Source organism: Leopardus geoffroyi, chromosome A2 (assembly GCF_018350155.1).
Source record: "Leopardus geoffroyi isolate Oge1 chromosome A2, O.geoffroyi_Oge1_pat1.0, whole genome shotgun sequence".
Taxonomy (NCBI): domain Eukaryota; kingdom Metazoa; phylum Chordata; class Mammalia; order Carnivora; family Felidae; genus Leopardus; species Leopardus geoffroyi.
This window is the reverse complement of record NC_059331.1, coordinates 169,488,935-169,506,529: the sequence shown is the minus strand read 5'-3', so window position 1 is coordinate 169,506,529 and position 17,595 is coordinate 169,488,935. Positions and strand designations below refer to the sequence as shown.

The window sequence follows — 17,595 nt, the reverse complement described above, 5'->3', positions numbered from 1 at the left end:
AGCCCAAGAGCTCTGATTCTGGGCCACCTGTTGTGAGCGCCTAACCTCTGCCAGAGGGGAGCCACCTGGGGCACCCAGCCCAGGTCAGGCTAGAACCTGGCTCTGCCATGAGTCATTGTGCTGCTATGGAGAATGAAGACTCCGTGTCTGCCTTGGGTTAAATGCCTGATGCTCTTTTTTTATCCAAACAGGGAGCATGACACTGCCTTGCTGCTGTGGGGAGATCTCTACTACTAGGGAATTCTCCTGAGTCTGTAGAAAGCAGCTAGGTGATCTGAAAAGTATATGCATCCCCTTATTTAACTGGTCACAAAACATGTGAACCATGAGGCACTTACACAGACTGTCGACAAATTGTGGTCCACATGGAGTGCAGTCTCTAGGAGCGTTGGACAGAGTGTGGGCCTTAGAGAAACGTGAACATAATCCGGAGCTGGGGGCTGAGTAGGGCTGGGGCTGGGGCCGACAGGCATTGGATGGCAATGGGCGGGGGCCCCAAATAGGAAATTTGGCAGGGATAAAGTGTGGTCTTGAAATACAGTTAAGAACCAGTAGGACTTGAATCTGTATGTTACTTCCCAGTTAGCAGAAAGCACTTAGAATGTGATAGTTGCTCCCACAGTGACCTGTGGGGAGAGCCAGATCATAGAGTGACTTGTGACTGTTTCAGCCCATAGACCCAGATGTTCAAGAGACAGATCTGTGCTTTCATGAAAATTGTTTTCTCTTCTGAGTTCTCCTACCTCCAGTAGCGGGAAATTGGGTGGGCTCTCTGGATGATGTCATGGCAACCAGCACCTTGCTGTCTGCTGTCCTCATGCTGCATGAGCTCCAGGGTCCGTGGGAGGCCCCTCTGAGCTGTGCTAGGATATGGGGTGTAAATCCACTCCCACAGGCCAGCAGAGTGACAGGAAAGCTGTGGGGACTCAGTTTAGCACCGAGGATGAATCTTTAAAAGGGACAGCGACAAACCATCAAGTGAAGGAGGGAGGCAGGCTCATAGACTAAGGTTTGTTCTGAAGAGTTGACCCCTTAGGGCATGGTGGTTCCTGCTCACTTAGCGCTTCTCCAGGGCAGGGAGACAGTGGGTGTGACTGCATCGGAGGGAAAGCCCAAACAGATGGACAATAAAATGGTCCAGAGCACAGGCCCTGCAGCCAAGCAGCCTGGCTCTGAGTTCTGGCTCTGCCAACTTGTCCCGGGGGGACAAGAGTGAGTCCCGAAACTAGCTAGGCATTGGGGTTGTGGTCAGACCTTACCCTGAGGGCTGTGGAGCCTAACGCGGTGCCTGCAACACAGAGCTCACACTTGGGAGCTGCTCTCACATCAGACTGGGTCGTCTGGAGGGCAGGGACCCCCGTGCTCCCAGTGCAGGCACACTCACCCTCCCTGCCTCTGCAGACAACCAAGGACCCTCACAGACTTACACCCAGTGAGCTTATAATCAGCTTTGGGGAGCACGCGAGAGCAACACTTGTCACCGTTCTGCTGAGGGCGCCAGGCATGGCTGCTAAACTTGGGGCTACAGCAGGAAGAGTTCACAAAGACTGGGAGGTCCTCACAAAGTGGTAGGGGTTCCCACCGAGCAGATGGTCCCCACAGAGTCAGGGTGGGGAAGAGGTCCACTCACAGAGGAGGGAGAAGGAGGTCCAAGCTCCTGAGTCATAAAGCTGTGGCTTCCCCTCTTTTCCTATATGTTCCCACTCTCACCTCCCTGGACTTTCTCTCTTCTCCCCAGGCCCCCTCCCACCTCCTGGCCCCTCTTTCACCTCCCTGGTCTCTCTCTCACCTCCCAGCCCCTCACCCACCCCCAGGCCCCCTCCCACCTCCCGGTCCCTCGCTTACCCCCCCCAGGCCTCCTCCCACCTCCCGGTCCCTCGCTTACCCCCCCCAGGCCTCCTCCCACCTCCAGGCCCCTCTCTCACCTCCCCAGGCTCCCTCCCACCTCCCAGCCCCTCACTCACCCCCCCAGGCCCCCTCCCACCTCCCAGCCCCTCGCTCACCCCCCCAGGCCTCCTCCCACCTCCCGGCCCCTCGCTTACCCCCCCCAGGCCTCCTCCCACCTCCCGGCCCCTCGCTCACCCCCCTCCAGGCCCCCTGCCACCTCCCAGGCCCCTCTCTACACATTGCTGCCTCAAGCATTTCCTGGAAGCATGCCTTCTGCCTCTGCCTCCAGGTGTCTTCCAGAAAAATGGAGAACCTGTGTGGGATCTTGACGTTTCAGTGTCTTCTTTAGTGTTTGCTGTGTATTAATGAGGAATGACTGGCTCAGTGCCCACTCCTGGCCGCATCCGCAGAACTCAGGCACAGGTCCCAAGAGCCGGGCAACGAGGGCCAGACAGCAGGTGTGCTGTGCAGACGAGGAGACCACTGCCTGGGGTTGGAACAGGGCCCCTCACCTGTCGGCTCAGGTCCCCCACCTGTGACGTAGGACCACTAAAGGGCCCCCATGTAGTCTCAGGGTTAAATGGGGGTCTGGGCACCAAGCCTGGCATACAGCAGGAGCTCAGCGAGCCATATGCAGCCACAGCCACTCCCACTGCTGTTCTGATTCCTGACTCCGGGCAGATCTTTATCTCCTGTGGGCCTGTCTCCCTATCTATAAAATAGGGCAGTGGGCCTCATCTCTCAGGACTCTGGCTTGCCTCCACTCCCTACTATGGTCCCTGCCCTCCAGCCGCCCCCAGACTCCCCTGGGACACCCTCTGGAGCTGGAGCAGGAGGAGGGTTGGGGGCCTGGAGTCAGAAAAATGCACGGGACGGTGGTGTTGGAGAGCGACCGGGCAGCATGAGCCCAGGTAATGCTGCCGGGGGCTTTGCTGAGACCCCCTCCCCACTTGCCAGCAGGTCAGGGTCTGGGCCCTCCCACCTGCCTCCACACGGCATGCCAGGAGTCGTTTACACATGTTATCACCTCCATGTGAACGCGCTTTGCTTTCGATTTTGTCTGATTAATCGATCAAAGCCGGTGAACACGTAGGCTGCCCTGGGGTTGACAAAATAAGGAGTTTTTGAGTTCAAAAACCTATCTCTGCGGCTCAGTCGTTACAGAACCTCAGGCGTGTGACGGAACCCTCAGAATCTCATTTTCTCAGGTGAAACGGGGGCAGTCATGCCCACCAAGTCTGCCTTACAGTCTTGGCTCGTGTGAGTGGAAAGATTTGCTGGGGCTGTGAGTCACAGAGGACCCTCTGGGGGGTCAGCTGCTGGTAGGGATCACCAAGGCAGGAAGGGCCTCCCGGGCTCCAGCCTCCCAAAGCCCACCCAGTGAGCCCCAGCCCCGCCTGCCCCCATCACAGGCCACCAGTGCCCAGCCCTGATTTCACTCATCACCACTCAATGACTGCGGTCACCTGCTGAGGACACTTTCATTTCAGTAGCCTGAGGGAACATTGCATCCCTGAGTTTAACATACACGTTTACATTAATTAGGAGCAAAAAAATGGTACTATAAGATCAAAACTGCCTTTACCTTATGGGGTTTAAATCTTACACCCACAGTCTCTTCCTCCAGCATCAGTGGTCAGTGGTGCCTGCCCGTGCTCCCTGGCCACTGTGCCCGGGGCAGCGGAGTGAGGGTGGACTGGGATAGCGGGCTCCGGAATGGTCCGTCACTGGGCAGAACGCAAGTTGTCCACTGTGCTCCGTAATGATAACACCAGACATTGCAGCCATCACCGGCATAGCTACGGGCACCACCACTGTGCTTCGCGACACAGAAGCTCTCCCTTGAGCCACCGAGGCCCTGCACAACCCAGGTTTCATGGGTGGGAAGCCCGGGCAGGTGAATGCACATACCTCCAAGCACTGCGTACGCTGTCGCTGCTAAGGCTGCTGTCGTGGACCCACAGACCTGACACCTGAACTTTACCTTCTAGGAAACATAAGCAAAAACTGCACAAGTGATGGGTGGTCAGAGATGTTTCCAGATTTCATAGACGCGTGCGGCTATAATGACCCTGAGGACGAGAGCAAGGTAAGGGCCCCTGCATGGTTCCCTGCACATTTCAGCCCCTTTTCCAGAAGTGCACACGAAACAGCGTCCATTGGCTACCCTGCGAGAATTGTGCAGGTTTCCTTTCCTCTACTTCTTAACGGCCCTATTTCAGTTCTGCGCCAGGCACTTGGAGTCATGTCTTGTTCTGCCGTTGTGGAGGCGGAAAGCCTGGCTCTCTTCGCCTACCTTCAGTGTGTCTGAGCGGCACTGCCCGCCTGAAGTGAGCTTTAACGAGCATCCGTTCCCCCGATGGGTTTGAGGCTTTGCCACAATGTGGGCTGTCAAGCAGCCCCGCGGTAGTTTTGTGACCCCGAGCCAGCAGCAGGGGCCGGAACTGGGCATAGAGGGTGTTTGCAAACCGAGAGGGAGCGTGTCATGGCCAAGTGCCCAAGTCGCGCTGGGGGCTGCGCTGGGGGCCGGCACGGTGTACGGGGGCCGTGGCGGTGTGCTCAAGATGACCCCTTTCTGAGAATGCGATCACTCAAATGATGTGTCAGATCAAGTCCGCTCAACTCTGCTCGGGGTCCTGTCTGTGGGCTCAGCCCACAGCCCCAGGGCTGGCGTCGCTGTTCTTTCCGGAACACTCACTCTGCAACGTTGTACCACTGTAGTCTTACTCTGTATACCACCAGGAAACCAGATCGCTGTCCTGCCCCTTGGGCTGCATTCACTCACCCCTGACGCCATACGGACAGGTGAACGCCTCCTTACCCTGAAGTCGTGCTGTGTTTCCGCAGACGTCTGCTGTGTAGGAACATACTTGAGGCGCTTTAAAAGAGCCTGGGGGCCTACCTAGCTACTCGTGCACCTCCCGCCAACCCTGGGCCCTGCCATCCGGCCGCTGGTGAGACTGGTACTGATGTCACCGTCAGATACGATCTCCTGCGGGATCATCTTTCACGCCCCTTTTTATAGAGGGGCTGTCTTTGCTCTCCTCACTGAGGTTTATGGTTAAAAGCCAGTCTTCCCCACCAAATCATTAAATTCTAGAAGAGGAAGTAGCTTCCATTTTAGCCGATTTCTCACTAATTGGACGCCTGGCCAGTAGTCGGTGAGGGAGGAGTGCTAGAAGAGCAGACACTGTTGAGCCGTACTGGGAGCCGGGTCAGTTCCCAGTACGGTCTCATGCGGTCTTTTCCCACCGAGGTGTTAGTGACAAGCATCGCACGTACTTAAGGTCCGGGCCACCTCGTTTTGCTGCACGTGGCGGTTACCGCGCTTTCGCAAGTTGAAGGCGGCGGCCAACCTGTGTCGAGTAAGTCTCTGGGGGCCATTTTCCAGCACCGTTTGCTTACGTCGTCTCTCTGTGTCCCATTTTGCTAATTCTGACAATATTTCAGGCCTTTTCGTTATTATTGTATTTGTTATGGTGATCTGTGATCAGGGATTATGACTCACTGAAAGCTCAGATGATGATTAACATTTTTTAACAGTAAAGTATTTGTTAACTGAGGTGTGTGCATTATTTCCTTGGACATAATGCTGTTGTACATTTAAGAAACTACACTGTGGTGTAAACATAACTTTTATAAGCACTGGGAGACCGAACAACTCATTTGACTCCCTTTATTGCAGTATTTGCTTTACTGTGGTGGTCTGGAACTAAACGCACTGTATCCCCAAGGCATGTCTGTACACGGTACGTGTGATGTTTTGATGTGTATATGTACATATACATTGTAAAATGAACACCTCAATCGAGCTGATTATCCATCACCTATTTACCTTCTTTTTTGGTGAGACACAGAACTCATTCATCCTATGACTGAAAGTTTGTGCGCTTTGACTAACCTGCCCAAATTTCCCCCACCTCTTATCTAGTCTTCATGACAGCCCACCTTCCAGATAGAAAAACTGAGGCTCAGAGAAAACAGGACACGGTCAGAGGCCCCAGCTCTGTTTCTCTTGTGCACAATCACTGAAATTTGACTTTTTGCGTCAAATGTATTTCACTCCCCCTTGGCATGCAGTCACCTTTGTGGCACCTGTGTTCTCTCTGGCCAGCAGGGGCCACTTGGCGACCTGTGTGCACCCGGGACACAGGGAACTGCACCAGTGCACTCCGTCCCGCATGTGCCAAGACATGTGAGCAGTGGTTTCCACCCTCAGCCGGGCTTGTGAACAGAGAGGGTGGACACAGAGCATCTCAGGACGTCACTAAAATGTAACGTATTCAGAAAAATTTTAAGTTTATTTATTCTGAGAGAGAGCAAGCCGGGGAGGAGGGGAGAGAGAGAGAGAGAGAGAGAGAGAGAGAGAGAGAGACAAGGAATCCCAAACAGGCTCCACGCTGTCAGCACAGAGCCCTGTGTGGGGCTCTAACCCACACACCGTGAGATCATGACCTGAGCCAAAATCAAGTCAGATGCTCAACCACCTGAGCCACCCAGGCGCCCCACATATTCAGAATTTAATGCCACGGAACACCCTGTCAGTTCTTCCTTCTCGTCTGCTTCCCATCTGTCCTCTGCCTCCAGGTAAGAGCTGCCGTGCGCATCCTGGGGTCTAATCACCTCGGACTTTGCACATTGTGGGGGGCTGTGCTACACGCCAGAGTGATGCTCAGCCTTGGACATATTTCATATCATTCTTTTTATATTTACTGGATTTTGCAAGAAGTCCCAGTGAGATGTCAGCCTCTCATGAGTTCCCTGTCGGGCAGGAAACGTGAGGTGCTAGAAAGCCCTGAACATGGTGGCCGACAGCTGTGGCAGCCATTTGGCTTAAGCTGCCCCAGCTGGAAGATGGGGGGACTGGTGCCATGTTCCTGGCTACTGATAGAGCATAGTCCTAAGTCGCTGACCTGTTCATGTTGGATCTAAATTGAGAACATGTTTTCACAGGCAGATACGTGTGGATTTCTGGTTCCAGACTAGTCTCCAACTGCTGTTTAGCTATTTAATATGACCAACCCGGGAGACGGTCTTGTTGGCTTTCTAAGAATAAAACTTGAACTGGTACAGAATTTACCCCCAGTGTCAGGATGGTTTCTGTAGCAAGAAGAGTTCACAGGGCCTGTTCTGCAGATCCTGAATTCTGACCAGGAACGGAGACTGCCCCACTTCACGATGAGCAGGGGTCCAGGAGCACTGTCACGTGTCCCCTGCCTCCCAGGTGACCCTGGTGGACGGCTGTCAGCCCATTTCAGGGGCGAGACAACAGGTCCCAATGACCAGGAAAGTCTTGGACCTCTGTGGCCGGGGGGGTGGGGGTCTCTGACACCCACATTCGACCACCCACACCTCTCGTTCCACTGTGTGCAGGCGTCCCCGACTCCCGTGTGGGGTGGAAGCAGAATGTCCCAAGACATCCCGAGCAGCATTTATTCCGAGCCAGGTGTAGGTCCCGGTAAGAGGATGGGCCAGTCCTCGTTCATCCATTTGACAAACAAGCACTTCTTGGGAACCACAAGTTTCTGAGTCTGTCCTCAGTTACCATGAACCCGACCTGGTTGTACTGGAGTCGCGGGTGGGCAGGAGCTGGCAACTGACATCCAAGGCAATACTGGCAACTTGCCAACTCAAAGCCGGCAGCTCCTCCTTCTCTGCATTTCCCGCGGGTCACACTTCCCAGGGAAACTGATGGAAAACTCTTCTGGGTCCGCTTGGTCCTTGGAAAAGCCTGGAACTGAATCCTGCCTGCATGAAGCACAGAGCATCCCTACTTTCTGATGCTTTTCCATCCAGTTTGAAAGCTCTTTTGCTTCTTAATTAAACATTTTGGAGATTCTACAAATATCACGAACGCATATTCCCTACTAATGGATTAGAAAGTCAAAATATTTTAACGTGTACAAGAGAAGAAGATGATGGCACAAAACCACAGTGAATAATTTTTCTCCCTGATTGCAGTTTCCGCTGTTCAAATACCTTGAATACTTGCTTGTTTAAGGAATCGTGTCAAAGATGGAAAGCATGTGGCGTGGCAGCGGCACAGAGGGCCTGGTGGGTCAGAGCCCAGCTGGGCCTCCTCGGGCACGGGGGGGGGGGGGGGGGGGAGGGCCGGGGGACAGCCTTGCAGTGAGCCTAATGAACTCCCCTTCTGATGTCACTCCTCGGCTCATCAGGGGCTCAGTCTCCTCCCGGTTTTATGATTCTGATTGGACTTCCTGCTCTCACACAGCAGCTCTGCTCTGGGTGTTGTGTGTGCAATCTTTGTTGACTTCAGAATTAATTAAGTTCAAGAAAAAAGTTAGCCTCCACCAAAGCCACAGACTTGTCTGCAATGGCAAAGGAATCACCAAATAAAATGAAGTCGGGAAGGGGGAGTCCCATGGAGAAAGAGAGTGTCCGAAGACCCCAGAGGGTCCGAAGACATGGAAGAAAAAAGTGTCAAAGACCCTCTCAGACAATGGCAGGAACGATGCTGCTGAAGCTGCTTCTCACTTTGGGCCAAGGGGGCCCACGAGTCGCGAGGGGTTTGGCAATGGTCTGGGCCTCGGTTTTCTGGTCTTCACAGTGAAATCATGAAGCTGGCCACGCTTGGCTCAGACTCCCTCTGTCACCAGGTCCCTGGTTTCCATATGGCAGTCCCCCTCCCACCAGAACCACCTTCGGGTGTGTGCCTTGGCGTAGGAGCATTTTCCTCTCGGGCCTTTTATCTTTGGGTCTTTGCATAAAGGGCTTCATCGCATTACGGGATTTAAGGAGCACCCCCAGGGACCTGCAGGGGTCACACCAGCAGCTGCCATGTGTCCTTTCCTGTGCCCCAGCCCGTGGAATGTTATAGGGAAAGGTGGGTCAGGTATAGACCACAGGACCCTCTCAGCTGCCCCCCACCCTTTTATGGGGCGCATGGGTTCCGCACCCATGGGAGCTGAGGGTCTCCTGTCCCGGCATCACGTTCTCAGCCTCAGGCGGGACTTCCAGTAAGCGTCATTGCACCTGGAGTCACGTGTCTGGTCATCCATCCCTCGAGGCCATCCCCCGCCCTGGGTCTCTCCCGACCAGGGCAGCTCCCTGCCACAGCACATTGTCCAGATCCCAATCTCTTGGCTTTTTTCCTGTGGTGAAGGCTGTCTTGAGGCCCCAGGTTGGGGACACTCCTTCAACCAGGCTCCCTGCGTTAGTGCCTTCCTGCTGCCCATCGTCTGTACCTCTCCGATCTCCCAGGACTGCTGAGAGCTGGTGAAACATGGAAACACCTAGAAGTTAGCACCCACAAGTCTCTGTGGGGCCAGGGTACCTCCTTTCCCTGAGTATCGGGAGTCTTCCTGATGAATCTTGAAGGACCCAGGGCTGCAGCTGACCCGGGGCTTTAGTCACCACGCGGGACTCTGCCCGCCAGCTGTGCAGGCCATCCCGCCAAAGGACAGCAGCCCTAGCAACACACCGGCGTCCTTTGAGCAGTGGACACCCAAAGCAGTGTGCTCCGTGTGTCTCCTGTGTTATATATTTGCTACATAGTTCTTCAATAAAGAGCACTTCAGCTAAATTTAGCCAAGAGAACTGTCTGGCGTCTCAGCCTCCCATGCATCAAGCGGACACATTTCTTCCATATTATGCCATATTCCTAAAAATATTGCTGCACTCGCCTCTCAGCTTTCAGACACACCAGTAACTCTTTCTGCCTAACTGCCAGTGTGGCCTCCCTGAGGTCTCCCACCCAACAACAAGGGTCACGGCCACTCGGGTGTCTGTGGTGCTCCCAGGTCAGCTGCACTTGGGCCTTTCGCTTGGTCCTCAGGAGGACCTGTAGGAGCGCGCTGCTGGCCCGCTGCTTGGGAGGAGTCTCTCGGGGGTGTGCTGAGCAGCTGTCCGTGGACAGGGAGCCAGAGCTGGAGCCCTGAACACGGCAAAGTGTGCACCTCCAGGTGGCAGACTTGAGGATGCCACCCGACCAAGATCTGGGGCACCTGCACCCGGTGTTTGCTTCCCTTGCAGTTGGCCGTTTAATTCGGCTTCTGAACAAGCTCCAAGGGCTGTGTCTGCCTCGGTTCGCGTCAGATGGCAGGAGGGAGCTTCCCACTGTGAGTCCGGCTGAGGTGGACCGCTCGTCAGCAGCGGGTGACACCGGGATCCTGGACAGCGAGGCCGGCACGGGGCAGACCGGGCTCAGAGATTCGGACGGGACCCAGAGGGGCCGCGGGGCAGGAGGACTGGGTCAGAATGCCATAACCAGAGCACACGACACCCCGCCGCCCACGGGGAGGAGCCTGCGCTCGCGTGAGACCGCTGCCCGGGTCCAGGCAGAAATCTGACCATGAGCAGAAACGTGATTCACAAGATTCATGGGACAGACACAGTTATTAGCTATCTTTATTCTAGTTCTAACTGAACCTGTAACAATAATGTGTAGTGCTTGCCCAATAAAGAAATGAGTCTTTCCCAGGCCAAAGGAGAAACAGGATGAGAAGTTAAGAAGGGATATAAAGAAAACCTGTCATTGGGAAGGAGACCCAGGGAGTCTCACAGGGTTGGGAAGGCTCGGTCACGAGCCCAGGGCCCTGCCCTGATGAGCGGAGGCCTCTGTTTCTCGTAGAACAGTGGCGGGGATGGGGTGTGTCCACGGAGCTGGGCTGAAGCGCTGGTAGAAGGGCGGGCGGCACCAGGCTGGTCTCGGCCCGGAACGGTGCTCCTGGGAAGGGTCTGACCTCCCTGATGCTCCCTTTTCACTGGGTTTGTCTGTGAGCAGCCTGCCTGGGGGGACAGGCATTTGGGGCTCAGGCCTCTGGGAGTCTGCAAGCCTGGGGTGCTGGTTGCCCCTGCCGGGCCCTTAGGTGGGGACGGGAGGGAAGGCCCTGGTCCTCTGGCTGGTTGGGGAACAGCCAGATTACTCACTGGACGGTCCGACTAGTTTCTTCATTTGATGTACACATGTCAGGACCAAGTGGAATAACTGAAGAAAGGGTGGAAACCAGTAGTGTTTGTTTTACTGCTTACTACAGAGCTCCGTTAAAGAAAGAGCCAGCAAAAGAAAGACGAAGTTTTGACAAAGTTCACCTACTGATGGCCAGTCACTTGGATGTACTTGGAGGAGGTCGTGGCTGGACACTCGGGGAGCCAGAGGCCCAGCTGACAAAGGGCAGAAACTCCTGGCAGCGGGGAGTCGTTGTAATAGCCGTGTTCTTCCTTTCAAAAGTCTTTGTTCCATTTTCTACTTTCTCAGAAGTAAACATATATTACTTTTGTATTCAAATAAATCTAATTTTAGTCCCAAAACAAAATAAAACACTTACATTTATGCCAAGTTTGTCAGATCATTTCTCAGTTACATTTGCTTTTTAACCCTGGACTTTGTCGGGACAATAAGGATGCCTGACGGTCCCATTGTCTCTGTCGAGCCTGTGGTCTGACCTGGAAGTAGTTTACATGTTCGAATGGTGTGGGGAACCCACACGTCGCCAGCCCGATTCTCCAGGCAGCGTCTTGCCACATCTGCTCTGCTGCGTCCCGGCGAGCTGTGGGTGCATGCCCGTTGCCGCGGATAGCGGGTTGCACACACACGCCTTTTACCACTTAAAACGTGAGGGCAAGTTTTTTAAAGTGAGGATGTTCTCTGATAGAACCTCAACACTGTTCTCCAATTTAGGAAATTCAATGTGATCTTATCTGCCATCGAGGCACCATTTCGGTCAGTGCCCAGTACAAGGTCATGTGTTGCACTGGGCTATCATGACTCTTCAGTGTTTTTCAATCTGGAACATTCCTCAGTCTTTCTCTTTCATATAGGCCTATGATGTTGTAAATGCCTGTCTGTTGGGGTTTGTCTGATGTTTCTCATAGTGACTTTCAGGTCTCAGTGGGATAAAATGCCCCCAAAATATCTATGGCTGTTTGCCTCAGAAATGTCCTATTTGGATTTGAAAGAAAATCATTTTTTCCTCTCAGCCCTCCACACCAACATAAGAATGTTCCATGCAGTTACTTAAAGTAAAGGGCGGAATTGCGTGCTGAGTGGTGTGGCAGCCCCTTGGGACACGACCACCTCCCCACCGAGCCTCTCCTCTTTAAAATGTCAACACACAGCCGTGCGTGAAGAAGCTGCAAAATCACATTTCCAATATCGCCGCAGACCCCAAGCTAAATAATAGTGCAGAGTTTCTCTGGGAGATCAGCCTTTATTTCGGAGTAGGAGTCATCGGACAATCTTTGACTTCACCCGCTCCTCCATGAGGCATCTGAGCTCTCCAGAGGCATTTTCCAGATGTCTGCTCCTTCCTCAGAAGAGCCGGTGACCTCACAGAGGAGAGGAAGGCATGAGATGCCATGACAGACACCTGCTGGTCACACACACGTCTCCTGGGTCATCAGCACTGAGCTCTCGTGTGCCCTCGTATGCCCTCTGACCTCAGAGCCCAACTCCCTCCTGGAATGAAGACCTGTCCCTGCTGCCCAGATGTCTCTGATGTCTGCAGACAGGATCAGTGCCCACCTCTCCTCGACTCTGAAAGTGGGGCATCAAGGACTGGAGAAGGTCCCAAGTCGCAGCTCAGGGCTCTCCCACTCCCTCCGTTCAGCCTCCAGTTGTGCCTCTGACCGCCCAGAATCTCCCACAGGGATTCTCCGGCTTGGGGCCCCTGCCTTGCCCCTCCCTTCCACGGCAATGCCAGTCAGGGGCTGGATGGGGAAGAGGAGACCAGTCTCCAGTGTGTTCTGACCTTTTCTGTGAACACAGAACATGCACAAAGGAAGTTTGAGAACTATTTCTTCAACTGAACAAGGACTTGCGTCATTGCATTAATAACTTTTAACATCTCTTGCATTATAAAAATGGTTTTCATTATAAAATCAAACCACATAACATAAATCACTTACTAAGAGCACTTACTAAGCTCTACACGGACTATCTCACTTAATCCCCGGACAAGCCAGGACACACAGCACTGCGGTTTTCGTCGCTTTCTGATTAGGGGGGAAGCAGAGCAGAAGGGAACGAGCCTGCGGTGTCATGTGTTTATGGGACGTAAGCCTGAGCCAGAGAACGTGCCTGCCACCCCGTGCACCGTGGGTGTGGGTCTCAGCTCCACGGGGAGCGTGGACGGTGCCCTTGTGCGGAGCGTCTCTCCGTGAGCTTACTTGCCGTCTAGACATGTCCTTGGGTGAGCTGTCTGTCAAGGTGTTTGGCCCGTTTTGTTTAAATGGGGTTGTTTAATTTCTCCCTGTTGAGTTTTGGGAGTTCTTTGTTTGGAGTGACAGTCCTTTGTCGGCCTGTGCCTGCCTTCTTGCTCTCGGATGGGGGCTTTTGTAGAGCAGTTTAGCTTTAATGAAGCCCAGGGTACCAACTCTTTCTCCCGCGGACCATGCCGGTGGTGCTGTGGCTCCAAAGGATCACCACACCCGGGCATCTCCATTCTTTCAGACATCTTCCAGGACTTTCCCAGTTTTACATTTCACATTTCAATCTGTGATCTATGCGCGTTAGTTTTTGAGCGGGTGTGAGATCTGAGTGTTTGTTCCTGTTTTGCGTGCAGACGTCCAGCCGTTCCCGTGGCATGTGGCAAAGAGACTGTCCTTCCTCCACTCAACTCTGCTCCTTTGTCACACTTCAGTGCCCGCTTATGTGGGTCTCTGTCCCGGCTCCCTTTTGTTCCACAGACACATTTGCCTGACCTCCTGCTGCACCAGGCCCGCTGGATTACCGCAGCTGAACCGGTGGGTCATAAGTCTCGTGACTGTGCCTGGCGGTGACTCCCTGTGACCGTCTGTCTGTCTAGTCCTGGGGCAGCACTTCGTCCTGTGTCCTCCCCCCCGGCAGATCCATGACGAGTGGTTGATTTGTCACGTCGTTCAGACTTTTACCATTATCAGGGTGAGGTGGCAACATCCAAGCTCCTTCAAGCAGCTAATTCCTCTTGAAGAAAAAAAATCGGGACAGAAGGGTAACTGGTCTCTCCCAGACGGACGACGCCGTGGGGCTCGGGCTCCGGTCTCACCTCTGCAGCTTGAGGGCCCTGTGTCCTTAAACTGGCTTCTCCCGTCCTGGGGTTCAGGTTCCTCATTAGTGTAATGGGAACATGACGATAACACTCAGTCCGCTTCCTTCCCAAGGTTGCTGGGAGAAGTGAATGAGCTTTGGGCTACGTTTTGGATTATAGAGGCTGCAGCACTGTCTGAATATTGTTCAGCCTCCCAAGCAGAATGGCTTGTAGTAGAATAGGCGGGTCTTACACGATATTTTGCCGATAACCAACGGGAAGAAAACTTCAACTTGGTACATTTTACGACACGCGATCCTGGGGTTCATCCTGCATCTTGAGACAAGGTGTACGTCTCGGGCAGGGGCTTTGGTGTTCTGCCTTTCAGTCAGGAAATAAATGGAACCTTGGACCACACTCCCCCTGAAAATAGGTGGTTTCATGCCCAGAAGCCACCCCAAGGTGAAAGCCCCTGGACCTGCTGGCACATCCGGGGTGTCCTGCAGAGTGAGGCAAGCGCCGCCCTCAACCCCTGCCTGCGGCCACCTGGGGGGAATGGAATGTGCGAGTCCCGGAGTCAGGGAGAAGCAGTGAGTGTCACCAGTGCTGTGGCTAGGGGCCTGGGCAGCCCTGCTCCTCCTGCCCAGCATCCCCCCAGCTTGGCCGTCCCTCCAGCCTGGACCTGCCCCATAGCCCTTCCCCACCCAAGGCCCCGCCTCCCACCACCTACCTCTTGCTCCTGCTCAAGCCTCGGCCATGCAGCCTGAATTCGGAGTTAGAAAGGCAGGTTAGCAGCGGCTCGTTCACGTTTCGGGCGTGCGTTGGTCTCGTTTATCAACAGGCCTTTGTGCACCCTAAGGACAGGAGCCTTGCGGACCCCATCCTGAGACACGCGCTCTCTATCTGAGCATCAGTGCTGTTTCTTCTGCCGCTGGTGCAGAGGGGTACTTGCTGATGGGCAGGTTAATCTTCACTAAGAGCGTTCTGGGAGACCACGGCTTTCCGGACAGTGATGCATGCGATGAAGGCATCAGTAGGTTCAGAGGAAAACACAGCTGAGTGTCCGTCTCTTGAGTTTGCTGAAGGGAGAGGTGAGAGGTGGGTGCAGCTCTTACCAGAAAGCTTCCGAGACGGCTGAGTCACGAGTCTCTGGTCTAGTCAAGGGGCTTCCAACGCCTTTGATTAAAGTGCACAGTTGGAAATCCATTTCACACTGCAACCCAGCACAAACATTCACGAAACCACACTTTCTCTGCTACTCGTCGTCAAACCTTGGTCACTGCCCGCTAAATGGATCACATAACCGACTAACGGGTTATAAATAGGGTGACTGCATCATATGTCAGCCAAACCTGGCCCTTTGAGAGAGAAAGGAGGAGCTATTAATAATTACTCCAGGATACCAGATGCAAGCCAGGCCTGGCCCCGGGGCAAATCGGAGTGGGTGGTCACCCTCGTGATGACTCGCTGTTTGGAAAACGCTGGCTGGGCTTCTGCGTTTTGAGAAGGGCCCTGTCTGCCCTGGTAGCACCAGCACACATGCATTCGTGGAAAATTAGAAGAAGACATAGAAATCGCCTTGTCCACCACAGCTGCTGTGGGAGCAGCCCCGGTGACAGGCTGACGGGGAAAGGCCAACCCAGCCCCTTGCTGGGACGTCACCGCCTCCCAGGCAGGACCGCCAGCCGAAAGCTGAGCATAGATCCTGCCTGCGCGACTCAGAAGTGACTCAGAGCAGAGGGTCCCGTCACCACCACTGCCCACCACATGCTCTTCCAGAGCGTCTGGCTTCTCGGAAATATTGAGACAGGAAAGTATTCCTGGACTGTTTTGTCTCACTTCCCAATGTTGTGATGATGATGCTGGTGAAAACCTTTTCCAAGTAAATCAGCCCCAAATATGTGGTCATAACACATGGCCCTCCATCCGCAGGGGACCTGGGATTATCCTGGCACTCAAGCAGGAGGGCGTGACACATGGCCGCTGGTCGCTCGGCCTGCAGGGCGTCCCCGTGCCGTGGCACTCAGTGCCCGAAGTATCTGTAGCCCTTTCTGTGTCAGAGAACACTGCGACGTCATTTCTGGGTTCCCTCCGCCGGCCAGGCTCTTCCCACCAGGCCCCTTGTGTCCACACCCGGGAGCTGTCTGTGGGGAAACAAGACAATGTTAAAAAGACCAAAGCAAACACGAAAGCGAGTGTTTGTGAAAGTGAAATCACAGGTTCTGAAGCATTGGACGTTGAGGTCTTCAGTTGGGATCTCTTCAGATGGAGATGCTTCCTTGTCGTCGGCCACTGGTGCTCAGGGTCGGCGAGCCAGGGCCCTGCTCCCTCGCCTCCATCATCATCCTGGCACACCCATCTCAGGTCCCCTGAGCCCCGGCTCTCGCGCTGCCTCAGGGCAGGACGGCACTGGCAGCTAAGAACGAGACATCCGTCACGTCCACTCCCTGGAGGGAAAAACAAAGCCAGTTCGCCCACTTGATTGACCCGTGGTGGCTAAATCCACAGTCAGACGGCACAGCCAGAACGTATCACTTCACCTGCATGCGGAAACGGAGGCACATTTCTCTCCCATCGGTGCCCATCGACAGAGGTCTTCAGGGAGCAGAGCTGTGGCCAAACGGCCCTGACCCCTCCTCAGTCTTGGGAAAATCTGAAAGAAGTGCAAGAATCAGAATCTGAGAGATGTGTGAAGCCCCGGAGAGACATAACTTTGATCTGGAAGAAGCGCGTGTCCACTAGGCAAGGAGAGGGCGGCCACATCAGAGGCCCAGGCAGCTCCGGTCTCCTGTGGGCACTGAAGCCACTCTGATTTAGTCACTTCACACTTATCTGTTCGCTGTGCTTAATGAGCTCTGCGTTCACCCCGATGTAACCCCCAGATGCTCCTGTGAAAACCCTCAGGGAAGGCCCAGAGGTCAGGCAGTTCCACGGTCAAGCTCCCCACTCCAGTGCTGAGTCACCGAGTCTTTGCGAAAAAGGGCGTGGTGCTGTCCTTCCCACTTCCCACGGAAGGACCGAGACTTGGGGGTCAGCACCAGGCGACCAAACCCACCCCTCCCACGCCACTTATTCACTGCCCTAGAGCTGCAGTTCCCTTTCTGCTCGGCAGAGACAGTCACCCCGGCCTGTCTCCCCGCGGTCTCAAGATCGGATGACACGGTAACGAGAGATTTGAAAACCATAAAGGCTTTGCACCTCGGGTTCCCAGGGGCCCACTGCAGGCTGGGTCGGGAAGGGGACAGGAGTTGTGCCTGTTCTCACGGAGCTCCAGCCACCACAGCGTAACCTCGTGAGGGCAGGAGAGGACCAGGGAGGGTGGCTTCCCAGAGGAGGGGCCCCTCATAAAGACTGCTGAGGCCTGGGTAGGAGAATAAAGATGGAAATGCAGGGACACAGCGTGTGGCTGGCACTTGCTCCCAGCTCCTTGTAGGAGGCGCAAGGTTGAGGAGGGCCAGTAGGGACCTCGTTACGGCTTCGCTCACAAGCAGCCTCTGTGCGGGGTTTGGAGCAGAGACAGGGAAGGTCACACTTACATTCCACCCCTGTCTGCAGTGTAGACCAGAGGTTCCGGAAGCAGAGCTGCATCAGATTCACCTGGAGGACCACACCTTCCGGGGTTCTGATTCTGGGGCAGGTGGGGACAGGTGGGTCAGAGCGTTTGCATCTCAACAAGTTCCTGGGTGCTGCTGTCTCTGCTCGTCTGGGGGGTCACACTGGGAGAACCATTGGTATCACGGTT

The 17,595-nt window shown here is 54.5% G+C and overlaps 1 protein-coding gene across 2 annotated transcripts in view; it reads left to right on the top strand.

Moving 5' to 3' along the window:
• The window catches only part of VIPR2 (vasoactive intestinal peptide receptor 2), a 70,309-nt gene that overhangs the window by 25,767 nt on the left and 26,947 nt on the right, over positions 1-17,595 (top strand). For both annotated transcript variants that reach the window (XM_045496366.1, XM_045496365.1), the window contains one exon: positions 3,879-3,976. In XM_045496366.1, the coding sequence (XP_045352322.1) occupies positions 3,879-3,976 (98 nt within the window). The remainder of the gene's footprint in view (positions 1-3,878; positions 3,977-17,595) is intronic.